Here is a 22,379-nt window from a genome sequence, read left to right as displayed (position 1 = left end):
TTGTTTTTGCTATCTTTTAATGAAAATTCGTAATTTTCACAAAGTTCATAAAACTTTTCTTGTAAGCTGTGTATCCATTGTGGAGATTCCACAAGAAATCTGTAGTTGATTCTTGATAAAAACATTGAATCTCACAAAAACATATCTCGTCTTTGACGTTTGATTATGATAATTATTATGAAAGTAGAATTCCGTGAAAAGAAAATTCTACGGAAAATTGTGGAAATTTTGAAATGGAAATCTTTTCCTGAAGCCACACAACTCGGCCAATGAGCCAATCTGTTGAACTTTCTTGTTGATTCAACAATTTGAAACTTCATTCTGTTGCAGCGCACAATGATCCCCTCGCAAGTTCCACAGCCACCGTGACTTCCGGCCCGGGTCAACAGAGTAATCCCGCAGGTGAGATTTCCTCCGGCGGCACAATTAGAGGTGGCACACTGGACGTGCTTTTGTCAACGACTTATTGCCGCAGTCAAATGTACCTCTCACGTCAACTGGCTCAACTACATCCGGAACTTACGATGCCGATGTTTAGCGGTAAGTGGATCTCCACTTTGTTTATTGATCCTTTCAATCTCGATCCTCTGAAAGCTTTACGTTATATTCCAAACTATCGTCAATGTGTGTATTTTGTCGAGAAGTCATTTTGCAAGAGAGAAAATTTGAGGGAGAACTAAAATTAGATCGCATTGAAAACTGTTTTTTTTTTTTTTTTTGAGTAATTGAAGAAGTAAGAGATATTGTGAATTTTTTAAGTGCATGTTTTGAACGGAATGTGTTTAAAAAATTTACACAAAATTAAATAACTGAAGATTTTTTTGCGATCATTTATTGAATATATTTAATATGAATTGTAATTAATGGGGACCCCATCATCATATGTTACATCATGATGTTTATCACCGTTACATTAGAGTTCCGAAACTTCAGTATCATCGCATTCAATACATATTCTCTATGTGTAAATTGGCACGACCACGATAAAGCCCCAATTACGAACTTTTTGGTTTACCAATTAATTGTTTCTCAGTCCAAAGTTCAACTGCACGTATTAAAGGGAACCGAGACACAAAGACACTCGGTTACCCTTTGTTGTTGCATATAAATCGCGCGCACAACGAAATAGTCAAAGATACTGGCGATTATGCGGAATCACGTTTATGGTCGAATATGCTATTCGCGTGTTGCGAAACACACACACATGTTTAATACGATCTTGAGACAGAATCGCACTTCAGATATATGCGTGAATAGTCCGGTGCACAAATGTAATTCAAGACATGATAAACGCACACAACAATTATCACACGACTGGTTCTCATCGATTAGGTATTATCCGGGAGGCGTGTTGTTGTTTCCAATACTGTGTAATAATAATATTGAGGTATCGACAGATTTGCGTTTTAACACTACAACCAGAAATAGATTCTTGTCAAAATATTTACAGGCGAGGAAAACAAAAAAGAGTATTTTAAGAAGTTTTCTTATTTTTCCAAGATAAAAGGTTTGTTTTATTTCCCTGAACTAGTTGGCACTAGTTCAGAGTTTATAGTTTTTCTTTTAATATGAATAAAAAAAAAAAAAAAAAAAAAAATGGACCGTGAATTGGTGCAGGGAAATAAAACAAACCTAAAGATTTCAATGACCGGACCAAGTGCCACTTGGCCGGACCTATCGGAGAAATAATTACCACAAAGTATTTATAAAATTCTGAGACTTGTTACTTATTATTTACATATCTAACAATTGTTTTCTTTAATAAATGTTTGTTTATAATGTCGTTGGGACGTTTTACTTAAAATAGTTATTTAAAACAAAGAAAAACATGTTGTTGCGGTGAAGTTCGCGGAAAATGCTTCTTAAAATTTGTAAACTCGTATAAGAGCTTTGACCGTGACCAATCTCTTTGCGAATTAAACCGTTTAACTACTACCGCTTCTCTTAATGAGCTTGGAAATTAGCAATGACATTTCCAAGTTTGCATAAAACGCGTTTGCAGAATTGCTGTCGTCTGTTTTAATTTCATGACGCATTCTCTGACACAGTGTCGGCGATGTGGACAACGTTACGGAGTAAAGGTTTTATAAAAAGAGTTAGAGAGACAGAGAGAGAGATAGAGAGAGATGGAAGTTTGAGTGCGATGATGATTGACGTAAAATAACTAACTCTATTGCGTGAATTACTGTCTCGCACGTTTCCGTAACTGGTTAAATCCTTTTGATTTAACGCGCTTGAAATAACGAACGAGTTTGCTTGCGAGAACGGTGTAACATGAAACTGCAGTTTTATCAATTCTGACTGTGATATTGCGTTCGGTACAGCATGTGAAGAAATGAGAGATAAAAAAAAAAAATAAATAAAAGTCCGAGTCACTCGACGCATAAAAGGAAGTAAAATGTACGCTGTGCGTACATTATTGCTAATTATACTTTTGATGAAGTTAATTGAGAACATTAATTTCACGCGCAAAATGTAATACGGTAACGATCGAAGACCGATTTAATTCACATTTTCGCGTTTACTTTAGGCAACATGTAAAATTAAATTTTTTTTTCTCAAGTCTCTTATCTGTTTCTCCTTAAAATAATGATCGTTTAAAAAACTGATTTTAAATCGTTCAATATTAGAGGAGAAAGCATGTATAAATCATGAGCTTATCTCCCGGCGGCAAGAATACAAATTTGAACGCATCGATTGAATTCAAGCGGCGGATTTATCAGATTGCAAGAAATATCTTAATGAATATATCTCTCCAATAGGGTGCTATTAGGTGCAATATATAAGAGAGTTTTTACACGAGTCATTTTGATCGACCGACATTCGCGCGCGTTGTCGTTTCTACAAAAGAAAACCTCACAAAAAATTATTTTTGAAATTATTGTGTATTGTGATCTCAAATATGGAGAACGGAATAAAAAACTAAAATTAAAATTTACGTCAGCAATTTTATCAAAAATTCCCGTCGCGTAAAATACATTTTACGATTGTTTCTTTGATGGGATTTGTATTTTCCACATTTGAACTCCGATTACGCGAGGTCGCGATGCGACGATAAAGCGAGTTGTCTGAATAACTGCAGATAATTACACGGCAGTTACATGAATAATAAAAACACGTGGACATTATGAACTGTAAAATGATATAGAAGAAAAGAACGTTATTTACAAAGATAGAGGAAAATATCAAATGTGCCGTTTCAATATCCTGTTGTGTCTCGAATGACATGTTACATTTTGATATCCCAAAGGAAATAATATTGAAAGTGCGCTCGATCTGTGCGGCATATGTGAATTAATAAAAAATACACAAGGTAACTTCAACATACGCATCGCATTTATCGACAAAACTTAATTTATCAAGTATCATTTGCGACATGTTGGAGACAAATAAAATTCTATACCTACTTAATAGAAACATAATAAATGGCTGCGTTACTTATCGCAAGCTCGACGAATCGATTGAACTGATGACGGTTTCGTTAATATCGACAATCAAAAGATAAAATTATCGTTCATTACTGGATACAACGTAAAGGCACAAAGTGTTCGCGCGTTTATTACCTTTATTTCTTCTATTATCTCTGACCTATGCGGCGCAAATATCGGAGTTATCCCGAAACTCCAGCTTGTGAGAGAAGGAAAGAGAGAGAGAGAGAGAGAACGAATAAAAATTCCATTTATATTAAATTTGTTTGTTGAGCTGGTACCGCTGTAATTAATATTTTCGGGTTAAAGCAAGATTAAAAAAAAAAAAAAAACAAAACAAAACAAAACAAAACAAAACAAAACAAAACAAAACTCTAATGCACGAGTACTGGATTGTGTTACGCGTGTTAAAATATTCTATTTAAGGAATCTTGAGTCAGCGAGCTGACTGAGTTTAATAAGACAAAAATATCAAGCGTTGCTAAGAAGATTTAGTGGAGATAATGAGATACTCAGAGAGAGAAAGAGAGAGAGAGACAAACACAAGTAACGCGAAAAAAATGGCCGTAAAATATAAATGTTCATTAAGTTATTAATTTATAAGAAGAGAGGAAAATACGCCCAAAAAAAGGTGAAAAGAATAACTTTTAAAACAGTTATTTTTATTCATTAACTTCGTAATGTGAAATTCATATAAAGAGAATTTGTATCTCGAATAATTTATTTGCATAAGTAAAATGTACATTTCATTCTATTTTTCCGCCTTTATTAATCCTTTTTCGCTTTTAAAAAAATATACGTGCAGATTTGCAAGGATTTTCAATTATTAAATGTATCGACATGCGTGTAATTTTATCTGGTCTCATTAAACTCTACGCGAGAGCTTGGACCGGATATACGTGTATACATATATATTCTTGTTTTTAACATCTTTTGGGTTGTTCTCTAAAGTCGATGATTTTGTCTTTTGTAACCAATTTTGTAACCAATTCTCTTTGCAATTTGCGGAGTATATTTTACAGATAATATCGTTATCATCGCACACACACGACCGCAAAATTATATTTGTGAAAATAATTAAATCTTAATAGAACACACGCGTGTATTATTTCAAAAGCTGTTAAAAGGGAATTGTTAACGTGCTGCGAAACCAATTAATGAATCAATAAATTAATCGTCGTTATTAGAGCGTGTGTCGACAATATGTGTGTCACTCAGTTATCACAAGCGATATAACTTCAAATCTAATTCTAATACGATCTCTATATATAGTATATTTTAAATATATTTTACAATATAATATTTCTATATATATAATATATTCTAGATATATTCTACATCAATTTATACGAAAGTTTGTAATTAACGAACATTTCTGTTTTATTTAATAACTAATGGTGAGATATATGTTAAACAACACGCAACACACAGCGCGTTTCATTATTATAATTATATTACATTACATAGTTCGTTTTATGAAAGTTCCAGCAAGTTCGGTAGCAAATTAATATTTGATATCGAATAATATTTGGTGTTGAATAATATTTGATATCGCGCGCGCGAGCGAGAATTGTGTTGATAATAAACCATGTGGAACGCATTGCAGTTATTAACGTGCAGTTATTAACGTTTAAATCATCACCGTGACAATTTTTATCTGATGCAACTGATAAATTTGGAACTAATAAGTTTGTATTTTTTTTCTTTTCAGAAATTACACACCGATTTCAAACAGCTCGAAGGGAAGTTCGACAGTTACTGTTGCAGTATTTGCTACCCTGGTTGCATAACATGGAACTTGTCGATCCCAATGTACCGCCACCATCTAATCCACTGAGTTATTATCAGGTTATTGAAGCTCATAATTAGCTGATAATTAGCTCTAGCAGAGTGCTGCAGTAAATTATATTTTGCTCCGAGATCTCAAGCGTTTCTGACGATTTTCATCATAATGTTTGTTGTCAGGATGTAATTAGTATTTGTTACCTTTTGTTTGTTGAAATTTTTGACAATAGGTAACTTTGTGGCGCATTTGCAGTGTCTATAAATTAAACTTTTCTCGTGATATTTCTCGCGCGCAATGTGGTTTTTAAAATTAATAATATTATAAAAGCTTTTTTCAAGGTTCTGAATGAAGGTTGCTTAGAAAAAAAAATCAATGTACACGTTATGGAGATTGCTTTTAACACTTTTGCAAGTTAAACGCTCGCTGTATCTTGAATATTTTTTTCTCGATGCATTTTCAACATTGCAAACAACTCGGTTAGAAAAAAAAAAAATGAAAAACAAAACGAAAAATAAATTGGAGGCGCCGGGTATCGATCCCGGTACCTCTCGCATGCTAAGCGAGCGCTCTACCATCTGAGCTACGCCCCCCGTTGATACAGTTCCACCGCAAGATCAATATGAATCGCGCAAGTGATCTACTTTCAGTGAAAGGATCAAAAAAGAGATTTTGGAGACGCCGGGTATCGATCCCGGTACCTCTCGCATGCTAAGCGAGCGCTCTACCATCTGAGCTACGTCCCCTCGTAATCTGGATCGTTCGAGAAGTCTACTTGAATCACGATTCTGATCCACTTTTGCAAAAGAGAAGAAAGTGCAAAAGAGAAAATTTGGAGGCGCCGGGTATCGATCCCGGTACCTCTCGCATGCTAAGCGAGCGCTCTACCATCTGAGCTACGCCCCCTGTTACTTCTGACTTTAATAATCATTGTGAGAATTCATACTGGTAATCTACTTCAGGAAATTTCGAGAATTTCAAAACGCCTTGATATGTTCTCTCACGTTGGTTTACAACGCAAACCCATGTGTGTGTATGTGTGTGTGGAAGAGAGAGAGCTTCCTTTCCGTACTATATAATTATATTGAGTCTTATGATTGATCTACTTTTAGAGAGAATATATATATATATATATAATCTTGAAAGATCCTAAAATTTATTCTAGCACATGATATTTGCGAAGTAAAGAAACTCTACGTCAGTGTCTATTTCCGAGTAGAAGCTTTAAATATCGTCAAAGAAAATTCTCTGGTTTTCTCATCTCGTTGCATTTTTTTGCATATGCAGAGATTGGAAAATCACGTTTATTGATCGTACATTTTATCTTGAGCTGTTATTCGGGATTTTTTATTGTTTTTTTTTTATTTTTATTTTTTTTTGTTTTTTTGTATTTTGCTCAGATAAAGTGAGTTGATTGTTTCAGAAACGAGAGTTGATTTCAGCGAATGTGTTCAAGCACGCGGTGTGGATGTTCATGACAATTTGATTTTCCAGATTTGGAATCGCGCTGGAATCTCTTTGTTCTCGATTATTTGGGGAGAAATGGAAACGCATACCTCTGCGGGTAAACGCAATAGAGAGAGAGAGCTGCGCGCAAACTTATGAACGATATTGCGAATAACAAATACGCGATTGCCGGGAACGTTTAACACCAAAGCGCAAGCAACCGACAAAAAATCCTGGAAGGCTCAGCTGCACCAATGCACGTGCGATAAAATTTCTACTAAAAATATAACGGTAAAACCGACGTAAAAAAAAAAAACGGTAATATTGAACAAAATAAAAAACTACAAAAGTTAATACGCGAAAAAAAAGTAAAATTGTGTCGGAAATGCAATTTTCGACAGAGCGCGCAAAGTTTACAAAAAATTTCGCGCCAAAAATTCTGCGCGCGTACATTTTTTATCTTTTTTTTTTTTTTTAATGAAAATAATATTACAACATGCTGCGATATGAATAGAAAGATTGATGGCTATTTCTTGCGATCCCTGGCACGATGTTCACCTATCAATGATCATCTCTCGGTGATTTCATTAATCATCGAGATGTGGCTTTCAAAATAATGTTTAAATGGCAGAACGTTCGCTCGGCGTGCGATCGATATCCGTCGTCTCTAAAAAGATGTCTCTTTTTTTTTTTCTGTTGTTTGCTTATCACTCGATTATCCACAATCGCGATGATTTTTTCGTCGTGTCTTGATATTGCGAAAAAAATCACATTTAAAACTTGATACGGAGATTGATTAAATATTACATAAATATAAATTTTAAAGAAAAGCTTTACAATTGTGTGCGCGCATGTGTATGTGTGTGTGAATGAGATTTACGATCTACTCGTGTAATCTGAAACCAACGGGTGTAACGCGCATTTGTCTTCCATCGAACAATTATCGGCGATGGTAATAATCCTGATCGCCTCAATCGAAAGAGGATTGCAGTTCAGAATAGCAGTAGTGCGTTTGTTTTAGCTTGTGTAGTAGATGATGGCGCAATCGATTTTCAATATCCACTTTGCTTCTTTTTTTTTTTGTTTTTTTATTTCTCCACTAATATTATTATTACTTTCTCCACGTATCATTCTTGTTATTATCACGGGCAGCATTTGTTTCGCGTGTAATGAACGGACGTAAAAATCGTAAACCATTTAAATTTCACAAATTGAAATTTTCGAATAAAGCTCTCTGCGTAACCAGCCAGAGCTTTATAAGCTCGGCAGAGCTTGTTGAAAACATTCTTGTTTTTATTTCATTCAGTTAATTTTCAAACTTTAATTTTAAAAAAGCTTTTTGATATTTTTGAGTATTTTCTCTCTTTCGTACCTGTTTCAGAGAAAAATCGTAATATAAATAAAAAAAGAAAAAAAAGAGGGAGAAATCGTATCAAGAAAACGTAAGTGTAGTAATGAAATGTTGTTTACTGCTACGGGACACGCTCGACAAATGAAAGTTTTTGCAATTAATGCTGAAACAATCTTTCCCAAGAATTGCGCACATACAACAAATCCGCGATGTTTTCTCGAAATAATTTGACTTCTTTTCGCAGTATTATACGAGCGACGTGACACGTGGAGGGACGCGAAGAGAAGGTTGGGGCAGCGCAGAAGCGACGGAGATGGTGCTGAACAATCTCTTCTACATCACGGCTAAGGTGCTCGATAATTTCTCGTTCAAACAAAGCAACACCGGTATTTCATTAAAATCCTTACATAAGCGTTTGATTTAAATATTTCGCAGTTCTCAGACGAGCATCCCAAAGAGACGGAGGAGCTTTGGGCGACCTTGTGCGGATGTTGGCCAAACAATCTCAAAGTCATCATTCGCTATTTGATTATTGTCTCTGGTATGGCACCTCAAGAATTATTACCATACGTAAGTGAAACTCCGCATAAACTCACGATTGTTATGAGAAAGAGAAACAAAGTCGGATATCTAGATTTGGATGGAATTGAATTCTCTCTGTTTAGGCAAAACGCGTGGTGCTGTATCTGGCGCGGGCCCGTCCGGATCGCCTCGTCGACGAAATGATGACGGAACTGGAAACGGTCGAGACTTTGAATTGTTTAATTGAACGAACGGAAACGCCGCCCTTTTATCGGCTTACGAGCATGAGGAAAGCCTCGTCGCACAGCGACGCGCCCGCTGCCGATCCCGCTAATCCGCCCCGAGATCTTGGCGTCGAGAAGGGTACCATTCATACGAAAAGACACTCCGGAGAAGATCCCGTCAAAACTGGGTTAGCATTTTTAACAGTCGAATTTCTCGTGTGACTTTTAGCTTCTACATATACAAATCTTCTGAAAAGAAACATTAAGATATTATGTAATGTTGTAAAAACACCTTTATGTCATACAGTTCGAAATCCGACACCGCACTGCGAGCACTCGCGGGGTTTCAAACGCCAAGAGCAGAAAAAACGAGGACTGCGAGCGGTCCGCCAGTACTTCCGGATGATCTGTCAACTCCGACTACGGAAGCCGAAGTACGTTTTATAACTCAATTAAAACTTGTTTTTTATTTTTAATGATGAAAACTGAACGAAATTATCGCGAACCCGAGAAATTGCGTTATTACGAATTTAATCTGTCTTACGAAAGATGAAGAGATCTTTTAAATTACTTTAAGTTAACTACTGACGAGTCGTGCTACGTCGCTCGTAACGTGCCTCCTGGAGTGAACGGGAAAATGCCGTGCGTCGATGAGAAGTTCGATATTCCGCAACCGCATCCTTTGCCGATGCCGGAATACGGAGGCTACTTTGCACCTTTGACCGAATACTTGCCCGATAGTTCTCAACCGATAAGTGGATTTCACAGGTGATTGTGCAACTCTCTCTCCTTCACTTGATAAGATATTTAATTTCTTCAACGCATATTAATGTAATTTATAATCCATTATTGTTAATAGGTGCAACATAGCCGTAATGCTGCTCACTGACGTTGTCGTTGACGGCATCCAACTCGATTGGGCCATACACGTTCCTTTGATGCTGCACATAGTTTTCCTCGGTCTGGATCATTCGAGACCGCTGGTGCGCGATCACTGTCGTTGTCTTCTGCTGAATCTGCTGGTTGTGCTAGGCGATCACCGCGATCATCTCGGTGTGGCGCGCGTGCTCCTCGCTTCGAAGACGGAGCAACTTGGATTGGGACTGTCTACGCCAGCTTTGCCGGTGCTGGAGCACAACTTTACCGAGGTGGATCCGGAATTCGACAGTTACCTATACGGTCCTCCCTCGGCTCCGCCGCCCACAACTCCGCCGCCGTCGTCTTCGTCACCGCCGCCTTCGTCGCCACCACCACCGCCACCTCCACCACCGCCACCGCCTCCGCCGCCGATGCCTCCTGATTCTTCAACGTGTCCACCCGCACCTCCGCCACCTCCACCACCACCCCCTCCGCCGCCGTTACCGTCTTCGGCCGCGGATGTTACGCCGACTCACGCGACCTTGCTGAATTCGACGTCAACTCCGCCGGTCTCAATGAATCACGTAAATTACTCGACAACAGACGATTGTGGAAACTCTCATACGTACGGTACAGTATCTTCAATTTAATTAAAGTAGTTTACAAAATATTCTACAGTTGTGCACTTAAATGAAAACTACAACAAATCTATGTAATTTCCAAACAGACTCGACTGTGTGCAACAGTTGGCCGACTTCGAACGGAACGGCAACAAACGCGGTGCCGCCTGTCATTGTAACGCCGGAAGACGCGCATAATTGGACCGGTCCTCAGCCGGGTCCCAACATGCCGATACAAGATGTTATTAAGTCCTTAATTAATTTCCTCGCGTCTAGGTTTGTATATTAATTACCTACTCACACAGAGACAAATAAGACTCTCCTAATTCAATATTGATTTTCGTAATAGGACAAATCAACCGCTGTGGAATTATGAGGACATGACTGCCAAGGTGTGGTGGGTCCGTAGCGCCGAACAACTCACGGTATTGTTGCGGCATGTGTTACGTGTCTTCAGAGACTCGTTGCCTCACGCGTTAGTCAGTCAGAGATGGGCACAAACCGCGTTGCAGTTGGGTCTTTCCTGTTCGTCCAGACACTACGCCGGAAGATCCCTGCAAGTTTTTCGGGCATTGCGTGTTCCGATAACGTCCAGGATGTTATCTGATATTTTATCCAGACTGGTGGAAACTGTGGCCGAGCAGGGCGAAGACATGCAGGTACGATTAGACGTTTGGCTATAGCTTGAAATTTGCGATAATCAGAATGTTAAATTATTTTGTTTTATATTTCTACAGGGATATGTAACGGAATTGTTGCTGACACTGGAGGCGGCTGTCGATTCGCTCGAGTCAGACTTTAGACCGCTCGATTTCATGAAAGAAATCTTCAAATCCACGCCCAATTTAAACAACAAGGATCCCGTGTCGGGTCATGTAATCGGAGGAAAACGGAGTCCAGGAGGTGGGAATGGTTATCCGACTGGACCTCACGTGGTATCTCACTTGAATCAAGGCGGGCACACTAGAAGCACAAGTTACTCGGTCAGCTATTGTATGAAGAGATCCAGTGGTGGAAATACTGCTGTTAACGAGATAAAAGGTCATTATGATAATGCTTCTCGTTGCATAAATCACATAAATTACATCTTATAGTCATATAACTCACGAATTCTTCGAAAACTTTATTGTTGCAGAATTGGAGAACAGAGTTGGCGGCAACAAGTACCCTAATTCGAATCTCTCTAGATCGAGATCGGCGCAGTCTTTGAAATTGTTGGGTGATTCCGCGACACAGGATGATAAAATGACGATACTGGCGCAGTTGTTCTGGTTGTCGGTGTCTCTGCTCGAATCGGATTACGAACACGAATTTCTGTTGGCGCTGCGACTTCTCAGTCGCGTGCTGCACAGATTACCGCTCGATCGACCGGACGCTCGGGACAAAGTCGAGAAATTGCAACAGCAGTTACGATGGACCTCGTTTCCTGGTGTACACGCGCTATTGTTGAAAGGATGCACCAGTCCGAACACATACGAGCCGGTTGTTACGTTGCTTTCTCAATTTACACCTCTGCTCGATCTACCGGTGGTAGATCCCACGCAAAGCCTCGCGTTCCCGATGAACGTTGTGTCGTTGCTACCTTACATGTTGCTGAACTACGAAGACGCAAACGAACTTTGCATCAGAAGCGCCGAAAACATTGCGCAAGTGAGATTCGTTTCATTTATTTACTACAAAAACCCATTCATATTATTATTATATTTGTTACACGCGCTAATTTTTTTTTTTTCATACAGGTGAGTGCAGAAAAAGGAAAGAAATTGGAAAATCTTGGCACAGTCATGACTTTATACAGCCGCCGTACTTTCAGCAAGGAAAGCTTCCAATGGACCAAATGTGTGGTGAAATATCTGTACGATTCGTACGCTCATCTCAGCTTTGACATGCTCGCATTTCTCGTGGAGTTTCTCGAAAAGGGTCCGAGCAGCGTGGCGTTGCCTGTACTCAGTATTATACACTGCATGCTGCACTATGTGGATCTGGCGTCCGCAGCCGCGCAGCCGATCAATACCGAGCTCCTAAGAGTAATATCCAAATACGTTGAGGTAAATCTGCATATCTTAATCTCTCAATATATTGATTGTGAAATTTATATCATGTATTCGAGTGTATAACTCTATCTAATGAGCAAATCAATTATCTGCTTTAGGGCGCTCAGTGGAAAGAAGCGCTCAAGATCTTGAAGCTTGTCGTGACGAGATCGTCGACGCTCGTAGCACCGCCGACGTCGATGCACGGTTCGTCTTGGGATTCTTCACTGTCGTCGCCGCATCCTAGCTTCACCGACACAGAGATATTCACCAAGAAGGAATTACCGGGTAAAGTCAACACTTTCGTATACTAATTAACAATTGATAGGTTTAATATTTTGTTAATCTATTAATTTTTCTTAAGTGTGTTATATAGATTTTGTTTTCTCTCTTTTTGCAACGCGGCATGCATACACGGCACACGGATGATTTGTTACGTAATATCCGTAGGTTGCGACAAGAACAACAATAGCAATAGATTGTAACATCGCGCTCTTCGTAGAATAAAACCATTTTTCTCAATAATCACAAATTACATTATGTTTAATTACATACGTAGCTGCTACTTGTGCTTCTTAAACATTTACGAGCAATATCTGGAATTTTCAAGATACGTAAGAGTTTCTTTGGTGAAGCTAAAGTTTTCAAAAAAATGCTAATAAACAATCTCACTTTTTTTATTTTCAAAAAGAAATATAGGCGCTTATTTTTAAAGCGTGGCTCTTTCTCGCAATGTTTCGACTGAATGTTTGTTTTACGTATGTAGGAAGGACAATGGACTTCACATTCGACTTGTCTCAAACGCCAGTGATTGGTCGACGCTGGTTAATACGCCAGGGTACCGAGGAAAAATCAATCGGTTCTCCGCATTGCTCGTTATCTTTGTCTCCGGCTGATAATAGTGCCATCGCGGGATGGAAGAAACCTTGGATGTCACAAGTACGTAGTTTAGCTAGCGATTCGAATAATAAGATTGTTCTTTATAGTGTCTATGTAATCACTGATTGCGAAATTAAATTAAATTAATTTCTTGAATACAGGGTCGTGTCAGAGAATGCCTGGTGAATCTCTTAACGACGTGCGGTCAGAGAGTTGGATTGCCAAAGAGCCCATCGGTACGTTTTTATTCGCGATGCACTTTCAATCTAGTAAAATTCGAGTAGCATCTTCTTTTCTATCTTCTACGGTTTTTGCGCGAATTATCAAAAACAAAAAACAAAAACGCAACTTACTCTCATTATGTACCCCTTTTTAGGATGAGCACATTAGTTCAATGACATTGTATAGCAAGGTAAAAAAAGGTTACTTCTAAATGCAACAATCAATGCACAATGTATCTCACGATAGTACGAGTATTATTTTGTACTCGTTAATTTTACAGCTGTGTAAATCGTACTAGCGTCACGCTTCAGTTCAGTTAGCTTCATTAAAAATGTTTTTCACTCGCACACCGTTGCAGGAATATATTTCTTCTCTTGCGTCTGTAAACTCGAGATGTATGTAACGCATACAGATTGCTGTATATATTAATTGTCGCATCTGCGATTTTTTCTTCTCGAAGACTTGCTGAATCAAGATATTGTTGCTTAGAATCTGAAAGCGCAGATAGTTGTGAAAGCACTCTTGTACTGTGCAGTTGTATCGTCATTGTGTACGACACGAATATACGCACAATTGCTGATCAAAGTAAATTCACGTAGTTCGTCAGAATTGAGCTATTGTCGAACTGTCAGTCGACTGTTTTTGATGTTTTTTTTTATACGCTTTTTGTTGATAATAATATAATTCGTTCACAGGTGATATTCAGTCAAAGTTCGGACTTGATGGAAAGACAATCGTCCATGACTTCCTCCATGGAAGAGGTTTCTGGCGCGAACAACGATCTGAGCGGAGGATCTAGACGAGACGATGAACAGTTTGGCGTCTTCAAGGACTTCGACTTCCTTGAATATGAAAGCGAAAGTGTTGAGGCAAGATCTTGTTGCTTTAATTGTAATTTTTTTTTATAAAGAATAATTTTAACGTCGACTTTGTTGATTATCATCTCACAGGGTGAGAGTACCGATAACTTCAATTGGGGAGTTCGACGTCGTCCTCTTAGCGAGGGAGAAGAACGAGAACCAAGTCTACGTCATTTCGAGGAAAGTTTGAGCGAAAAGACACCATCGTCCAGCAAACATACAACGCGGGTACGCGAAATTAGTTTCTATTAGATTTTTTTCTCTTTATTATATTTTATGTTATTTCTTTAGATTTTGATTTCTTTTCTTAGTCGTTTTTAATTGTCGAATTTTATCTGCACAGCGTGGTGTCGCGGAAGAGTCATCAGACGACGAGGCCGGATCGGAATCACCGTTGGACGAAGTGCCGGGAGGATCCGGAACGAGCCAGGAAGCGAACAGTATTCCAGGAATGTTCCCGCCGTCCTCCCTTTCGTTGATACCCAGTCGAACGCGCCACGACTCATCCACAAGGTCTGACACATCGTAAGTTTCTGTGTGAAAGCTTTTGAAAGCGCGCATATTAATCGATTTACTTGAATTCTTCAATTACAGCGGCTCGAGCGCGGGAGATCTCGGTGATGTGACGCCCTGCAACGCGTCGCCCAATCTGTCCGCTTTGATGCCTTTCCGACAGGTTGTACGGGACGATGCCGAGGAAATCTGGAGACAGCAAATTCAAAGTCTTATCACTCAAGCTCCGTACAACACTTTGAGCTTCTTCCAGTTGCTGAGCAAAATTTTAAGAGTAGGTATTCTGAAGAAAACTTGCTCATCAATCGTTGTTCAAACTTTATAGTTTACGAAAAATATTTGTAAATTACGTAATAATTTCAACAAATTTATGCGAAAACATGAAAACATTCCGTTTCGTCAGGATGTGAGCAGTAAGTCGGTCGGTCTTACACGCGAGTCGAGCGCTTTGCTCTGCAACGGCAGCCCGGCATCGGCCCATCTGGGTTGCCACTTATCTAGTCACGCCGAGCTGCTCAGTACGAAAGCCGAGCCGCCTCTGGTGTGGTTCTCAGTGGCTATATTCGCGAATCAACGATTGAACGAAACGTTGCGTTTTGGAATGCTGGAAGTGCAGGAACATCTCGAAACATTTTTGGACAGGAAGGACCACGCCACAGAAGTGAGTTTTGTCAACCACGTGTATTTCGTAATAAAAACGTTTTAAAACAAATTATCGCAATATTTGATTTTTTTTCAGTGTTTAGAGGCAGCTAAAGCAACCGCCAAACTTCAAGCGTTAGGCGGCAGTCATACCACGGAAGCGGGCGTCGAGGAGATGCTGTTAGACCTGGGCCGAGCGCTCTACAAGCTCCACTTTCAGCTTTTGTTGCTGATCGAGGCATCGAACAAAATGCTAGGAGCGCTAATGAACGCCGCTAGAAACGTACAAATTCCCTTGCAAGATCTATCCGTCGAGATTGCCAATATGAAAATAGCTTTAAGCAGAGCTCTCGAGGAGAGCACCGAGAGCGAACGTGGAACACCCACTCCGACACCAAGTCCTAGTCCTCTACCGGGTATCGGAGCTGGGGAGGAAGTCGCCCGAGTTGCCGAACTATTGAGAAACGCTCGATGGTGTCCGGCACTCGAAGCCGTAAGATTGCACAGGGCGCAATGGCCCGGAGATCCTTTTCACGACGACGATGATGTAACTACTGCTGTTAATATGTATTGCAAGTACATAGGTCAGGACAGATCGGGTGAGTTTTTCCACAATCGCGTTAAATAATTTACAGTTTTACACGCATCTTTTTATATGCGCTATTATCATCATGTTTTAGATATATTCGTGGTGACAAGGAAAGATGAGGAGATGTCAGAAATATTTGGCAGACTGATGGAAAGCTTGTTCGAGGTATTGGCGGCCGTAACGGGACTGGAAGCGTCTACCAAAGCAGCGCGCAATCAGCATGACCACTCTAATCACTCCAAAAATGACTGTTAAAATAAGCTTTAACGACTTAGTATTTAACGTAAGTCGGCGTACATGTATCGGTATAATTTAATTCCACAGTAGTTCACATATATGATTGTTTACATTGTGTATGTGTAGGTATCTTGTATACGATAATAGATAAATTATATATGTACATTTTTCTAGTGCTCTGCGCCAAACTAATTCACAAACTGCTGATGTTACATAGCTGCGTTTTTTTCTTACAGAAGTGATTTCGAGTGATTTTTATATGAGACAAAGATCTCGTTCCCACGGTGAGGAAAAAAATCTCTGTCCTATACAAAAAAAAAAAAAAAAAAAAAAAAAATCGCAGGAATGTAATGGTAGCCTGTTTTCGCAAGTTGACGATTCCTTTTGGCGCGGTGTACAAGGCGCTATTTCATATGTGTTTTCACTTTATCAGGATCAAGAGTCGCTAAATAGTTTGCGCATCTCGCTTTATTTCCGGATATTTTTATATTCCATGAAATTCCGAATATATAAATAGAAGGAAAATATCCAGAAATGAAGAGAGTTCGGCACGCGGAATATGCAATGATTCTCGATCTGGCAAAGTAAACACGTATATGAGACAGCTTGTTATTTAGCTAGGCGAATATATATAACGAATATATATATATCTATGATATTTAATATATAACGTGTATGTTGACGACTCTCTATGTTCTGTTTTTTAATGCGACGAACGTAACTTATCGACTGTAAATTCGACAGAATAAATAATCGAAAAATCTCGAACACGCGTGATATTTTCTGTGCGAGTTGTTTTCCAATAAAAATAATTTGTCCGAGATGATTGCGCGGAGGAGACGGTCGATGTACAATTCGTGGCCTGCGGAGGATCGTCAGTACCTCGCTTATTGCCAGGACGTGACGCATTTTGCGAAACGATTTGTGGATTCCGCGATCGACGCCGCGATAAGAATCGCCACCGTCATGGTTCGTTAACCTTTTGTGCAAAAAAAAACTGTGTAAATTTTTTTATTATCATTGAAACACGATATAATTTTTTCACGCATTGATTACTCAGCGCGTGAACTCGTTTACTTTAGGATCACCACGTTTCACTCAGCCATCTTGGAATAAAATGGCCCACGTGCGGCAACATGAGCGCGCGAAACGGTCTACGATGTGTGGAAAAGGAGATGTACAGATGGAACCAATTACCGGTAACAACTTTGAAAAATCGACCGTCGCGTGAAAGACGCGTAACGAATGTTACTATCGATCTTTTTCTCGGGCAGGCCCTGAAGAAATGGATGTTCCATGTACAATTCGTTAGCCTAAATCGAGAAGGGACCGTCGAATTTTACTTGTATCAGGTTGTCTGGAGCGTGCCGACGCTTGCGTATCCCGAGCCATATGTGACCGTCAGCGTGTTCTTCTATATCGCGGCGAGTCGCGTGCAGCCGCCGCGCTTTCCAGTCGACGTTAGTTTGTTATGTATATTTTCAGCTCTCTCCCCTCGCTCGTTCGCGTCGACGGGAACAAGCGTATCTGGATAATATCAGGAATCGCTTTAACACATGCTTTATTACACAGCTCGAACGTGTAATGTAATAGAAATATTTAAAGATGAAGAAAATGCGTATCTCCGAGATGTGTGAAAATTTCTCGGATTTTCCGCGCTTGTGTAGGATAAGCTGCGGCGTTAAATTAGACACGCTTTCGTAAACTTCAACAGGTCTCGTACGTCTTCGAAGGACATCAGTTCGTCCACGGGTTGGACATGATCTTCAGACCGAAATGGCTCTACGACGTTTTCGACATGAAGATTATGCTGTTCAAAACGTTCACATTTTAATGAGGATATTTCTTTACGTACTTATTCAATAACATTTAAAAAAATTAAATTTGTTGCGATATTCAAGTATTTTGCACGGTCTTTACATTTTATATATTTGTCAAATTATTTGTGTTTTAACTCACTTTTTCTTTCTAGAGTTAAAATTCTCCGCGTAAAAAAAGAAAAAAAAAGAAAAGAAACTGATTTCACGTGCCTGCAACATGAGACGAGTGCAGCTTTTCTAGAGAAAGATTTTCAAGTGCCCGCACACACACACACACACCGCTGCTAAATGTCGTAAAAGTAAGTGTCGGATTTCCGCGAATCGGGCACGCGCCGGCCGGCAATCTGGTCCAGGCGCACCGGACGCCGGCTCATTCCGCGCGTTAAACAATAGGAGCAGGTGATATACCTCTCCCTCTTCAAGAGAATATATGCACCAAGCAACACCGCATCGCTATTCCCGATCGCGCATTTAACCGACCTTTGCACTTAACCACCGAACGTTGTGCATACGATATACTTTTGTTATTTTAATATTTTCAAAAGCGAACAATGAAAAAAAAAAAAACGAAAAGATGCCCGGTGGTGTGTCGCCCGGACTCTCCCGCGGAGGACACCGGAGTCATGTTGTCGAACGTAAAAAAGATATCTATTTACAATTCCCGCGGAGGACACCGAGGAGGTGTGAACCGTGCGTTGGTCCGCGGATCTGATGACTTTTTTCCTACTCATTCTCAGCATTGAATAATAAGACCGCTTGAAACAATCCGAAAAGCAGAAAGGGCCCTCGCTCGTACACATGCGGGTCGAGCGCGACGCCGGGAGGTCTCACGATGCCTCAGCAGGAGCCCGAAAAGAGAAACGACAGTCCCACGTGTCGGACTTATCAAAATCGAAACATGTAAAAGTCTTAAACAATCTTAATTTAACTCTTCCTCAGAGTTTGAAAACAGTTTTGAATAGTTTCAGTAAAAAAAAAAAAAAAAAAAAAACAACAGAAGTGCAAGATAAACGTCCTGATAACTGAAGAAACGCCACTGGTCGGACGTTTATGTCAAAGATATAAAATATTAAAACATGTGACAGTTTTAGATTTAATGAGTCAATGCGATCTCTCTGATAACAATATTGTAGAAAAAATCAAATAACTATATTATACAAACTGTGACATATTATATAACTTTGTTCTTTTCAGGAGACACATTTTACCGACAAAAAAAGTCGGTCGACCCGTCGTTGGTTCACAAACAATCAATTCAAGTTATGTGGGTCAAAGCGTGATATCGGTTTACGACCGGCTAACCGCGATATGGCAACAACCACCACCGCCTATTTATACGGCGCTGAGCTTTTTGTCAGTCGCATGGGGTGATTCTGTCCTAAACATCACATCCGCCGAAATGTGCTTCCTATGTGGTTGCGCGCTGACCGGGTGAAGAAAGACCGCGAGAAGCGCGCGGTGGGACGAGGGGAAAGCTACGACAGGAACCACCACCTCGCTTTCTTCAACGGCTTTAAACATCCGCTGCACCGGGGCGTTGATCGTGAATCACGTGAACTTTTTTTTTTTACGCAACGAACATTACATCATGCTGATCATAAAAAAAACCTTTAAAAATGTCATATTATTTATTATCAATTACAATATAAGAATACTAATTTGTAAAATTGTACTAAATACAAGGTCCTTCCTTTTTTGATGTCCAATTGAAAAAAAAAAATTAATAATTTTATCTATAAAAAAATTTATGGATTTCTTTTAGTTACATTCAATTAGACCTAATTATGTTTATCCTGATTCATGATCGATCCTCAGCTGCCACGAGATCTTTGGCACAGCCTTTGCCGCACATTCAAAGAAACGCTCTCTCGCACGCGCGCGCGCGTCCGTTTCCCCTTTCCACGTCGGAAGCGAAAGGATGAGTCGGATGTGTTTTTATCCGCGGTCCTCTTTCTGACGCTTCTCTCAAAGTCTCCGCACCGTTTCCGGTTCTTCTCCGTGACATCGGGTTCTATTCCGCGGGCGACACATTTCTTAATTAACTCGCAAGAGTGTAGAGAGATTACAAAAGTATATCAGGAAACTACCGCACACACGTGTATTTGTAATTATTTACATTTATTAGAGAAATAATTATTAGATGTGTAAACATTAAACAATTCTCAATGTATTTTTAATTGTTGATTTTTTAACTTTATACTCAAATGCTTTGTTATAGATTTCTTTGATAAAATATATCCGGCCAGTCGTGCATGTCCGGTCACTTATCTCCGAAAACCTGAGAAACTCAGTAGTCGATATCGATATCGATCGATCTGTGGCTCATATTTCGGAGATGGGGAAGAGTCGTGGGATACAGCTGGACTATACACGGAGCGACATATTCGGTCTCCTTCGAGACGAGAGGAAACGAGAAAAGGGATGACCGGTGAGAGAGTGTTTTGCGCGACACCAATTGTACCGGACTCACGTGCGCGCGAGGCGGCGGCGGCGGCGGCGGCGAGGCAGCTCGTCGAATTCACCAGCTGCCGATTCGCGCCGAGCCGACTCCTGGAAGCACGGGAGTCGATCTAAAATTAGCGTCTCCGGCACCCCCGCCTAGCCCTTACATGGCCACGTCACGGGCATGCACTCGGCTACTTCGAGAAAAAGAGAGAGAAAGCAGGAGAAAACAAGAGAGAGAGAGAGAGAGAGAGAGAAAGTGGAAAAAAAGGGAAACAATAATAATCGCAGCTTGCCGGGCATGAGGTTGATCACGCGCGAGATCTAGCAGCTGGAACTCGTCGACGTCGGTCTTTGCTCCAGAAAACAATCGGCAAGAGCTTACGTTAGCGGAATCAAAGGGAAACACATTCATTCGCGTTGCGAAAAGAAGCCACGAGAAAATCTTCAAGACAGAAGATATCTTTAGTTTACGTTCGCATTACGTTTTTTTTCGTTTTTTTACACATGTCCGGTTTTACGTTCAGACATGCTCCGTCCGAATTCCGATTGTTTTTTTTTTTTTTCGCAATTTTGCGACACTCTGCTGATGCTCTGCCCGAATTCGGCGTCAAGAATCCGCGCGGTACAACTTGTGTCAGAGTCCCTTTTTTTTTTTTTTTTTTATCGCGGTACAAGACAGGAAGTGCCGTACGGGTTAGCAATGAGCCACATGGCTCCCTGGATGAATGAGCGACGTAATGAACGAAAACGTGCGGCGTGCGACAAGATAGCGCGTGTTGCTTTAATGTTCGATGAAAAAAAGAAATCAACTAAAGTGTACCGATTGCCATCGCTCGTGAGATAATACGCTTTTTAATCGTTTTTCCGGTGTTCCAGTTTTCGTGAGAGAGAAATGAGTACTCGCAAATGTGAAATCAATTCGGTGTCATTGGGGAATCTTATCTCAAACATCAAAAAACTACAATAAAATAAACAAATTAAAAATAATCTAGCTTCAACCTTTCCTGAAGCGCCGCACACACACGTACATCGGGGGGGTAATAACCGGAGAGGGTTCAAGGACACGAGCCGCGCGCGATTCGCGATTAATCGCGTCTCGCGGATCTTCCTAGTTCATTGTCCCGCGTGTATTTCGGGGTAGGCCGCGTAACCCCCCCGGAGAAACGGAGAGGAGAGATCCTTTGCGGACTCTCCCCGTAGGAGAACCGAACCCCGTTCCGCGGTACATCTGCGTCGAGCGGATGCAGGCTGCATTTTATGGCCGCCCAATGCACAACCGATTCTTATTCGTGCACCCGCACTCACACCCTCCATCGTCGTCTCTCCGCCGGGAGCACGCGGCACACAACGACTTCTATAATTAGATTTCCTTCCTTCTTTCGGGCTTAGACACCTTCGCGGTCGCGAAGTGATCTCCGCTTGACCTGCGCGAATTAAGAGAGACAGAGAGAGAGAGAGAGAGAGAGAGAAAGAGAGATTGATAGTTGAAAAATGTTAAAGTAATTTAAATTTCTTTAATTGAAAATATTAAAAATAGAAAAAACAAAAAAATGAATATATTTAATAATTAATTAAATACTAGTAACTATTTTGATTAATTACGTTTCTTAAGTTTACTAGAAAATGGAACTAAAAAGTGACACGATTATATTAATTTTAATATTGACAATAAATTGCGGCGTCGCATTCAAATGAACAGTTTTTTTTTTATTGATGATTCACAAATCTGCAATAATTCCATAATAATGTTTGTTCGAATCGCGTTCGCGCGTCATAAAGTGTCACTTCGGTGTTATTTCGAACAGGTTGCGATCTATTTTTTGATCCGTTGGCATCGGTCAGCCGTATCCATTCGGTTTCTCGCTCGTTTACCCGACAGGTAGACACGGACGTGTGTAATATAAACG

General features: G+C 40.1%; 2 protein-coding genes and 3 non-coding genes across 11 annotated transcripts in view; 2 read left to right on the top strand and 3 right to left on the bottom strand.

Annotated features, from left to right (window-relative positions):
* The window catches only part of LOC109855675 (protein furry), a 32,413-nt gene extending 14,746 nt beyond the window's left edge, over positions 1-17,667 (top strand). For 6 of the 7 annotated variants that reach the window (XM_020430148.1, XM_020430147.1, XM_020430146.1 and 3 more), the window contains 25 exons: positions 331-540; positions 5,140-5,276; positions 8,253-8,357; positions 8,444-8,578; positions 8,674-8,942; positions 9,062-9,188; positions 9,332-9,522; positions 9,614-10,242; positions 10,340-10,508; positions 10,582-10,891; positions 10,970-11,273; positions 11,368-11,882; positions 11,972-12,280; positions 12,385-12,553; positions 13,032-13,204; positions 13,306-13,380; positions 14,062-14,235; positions 14,317-14,454; positions 14,570-14,751; positions 14,821-15,013; positions 15,143-15,400; positions 15,479-15,980; positions 16,062-17,176; positions 17,290-17,406; positions 17,482-17,667. In XM_020430148.1, coding sequence (XP_020285737.1) covers positions 331-540; positions 5,140-5,276; positions 8,253-8,357; positions 8,444-8,578; positions 8,674-8,942; positions 9,062-9,188; positions 9,332-9,522; positions 9,614-10,242; positions 10,340-10,508; positions 10,582-10,891; positions 10,970-11,273; positions 11,368-11,882; positions 11,972-12,280; positions 12,385-12,553; positions 13,032-13,204; positions 13,306-13,380; positions 14,062-14,235; positions 14,317-14,454; positions 14,570-14,751; positions 14,821-15,013; positions 15,143-15,400; positions 15,479-15,980; positions 16,062-16,225 — 5,438 coding nt within the window. In that variant the 3' untranslated portion in view covers positions 16,226-17,176; positions 17,290-17,406; positions 17,482-17,667. The remainder of the gene's footprint in view (positions 1-330; positions 541-5,139; positions 5,277-8,252; positions 8,358-8,443; positions 8,579-8,673; positions 8,943-9,061; positions 9,189-9,331; positions 9,523-9,613; positions 10,243-10,339; positions 10,509-10,581; positions 10,892-10,969; positions 11,274-11,367; positions 11,883-11,971; positions 12,281-12,384; positions 12,554-13,031; positions 13,205-13,305; positions 13,381-14,061; positions 14,236-14,316; positions 14,455-14,569; positions 14,752-14,820; positions 15,014-15,142; positions 15,401-15,478; positions 15,981-16,061; positions 17,177-17,289; positions 17,407-17,481) is intronic. The other variant, XM_020430151.1, reaches the window with a different exon arrangement.
* Positions 5,732-5,804, bottom strand: Trnaa-agc. Its single transcript has one exon. It is a non-coding gene; the product is annotated as a tRNA-Ala (tRNA).
* Trnaa-agc lies at positions 5,885-5,957 on the bottom strand. The gene has a single exon. It is a non-coding gene; the product is annotated as a tRNA-Ala (tRNA).
* Positions 6,045-6,117, bottom strand: Trnaa-agc. The gene has a single exon. It is a non-coding gene; the product is annotated as a tRNA-Ala (tRNA).
* Positions 17,668-18,552: 885 nt separating the features above from the next.
* LOC109855679 lies at positions 18,553-19,605 on the top strand. Its single transcript, XM_020430161.1, has 2 exons — positions 18,553-18,927; positions 19,222-19,605. The coding sequence occupies exons 1-2, from the start codon at positions 18,860-18,862 to the stop codon at positions 19,460-19,462; spliced, it is 309 nt and encodes a 102-aa protein (XP_020285750.1). The 5' UTR covers positions 18,553-18,859; the 3' UTR covers positions 19,463-19,605.
* The last annotated feature ends 2,774 nt before the right edge of the window (positions 19,606-22,379 follow it).

Source organism: Pseudomyrmex gracilis, unplaced genomic scaffold, assembly GCF_002006095.1.
Source record: "Pseudomyrmex gracilis isolate BER0280 unplaced genomic scaffold, ASM200609v1 scaffold_95, whole genome shotgun sequence".
In the NCBI taxonomy this organism is placed as follows: Eukaryota; Metazoa; Arthropoda; class Insecta; order Hymenoptera; family Formicidae; genus Pseudomyrmex; species Pseudomyrmex gracilis.
This window is presented reverse-complemented; position numbering and strand designations above follow the sequence as displayed.

Coding starts and splice junctions, on each gene's coding strand:
- LOC109855679 (XM_020430161.1), top strand. CDS start 18,860: ATGCCTCAGCAGGAGCCCGAAAAGAGAAACGACAGTCCCACGTGTCGG. Junction 18,928..19,221: donor ACTTATCAAAATCGAAACAT/GTAAAAGTCTTA, acceptor TGTTCTTTTCAG/GAGACACATTTTACCGACAA.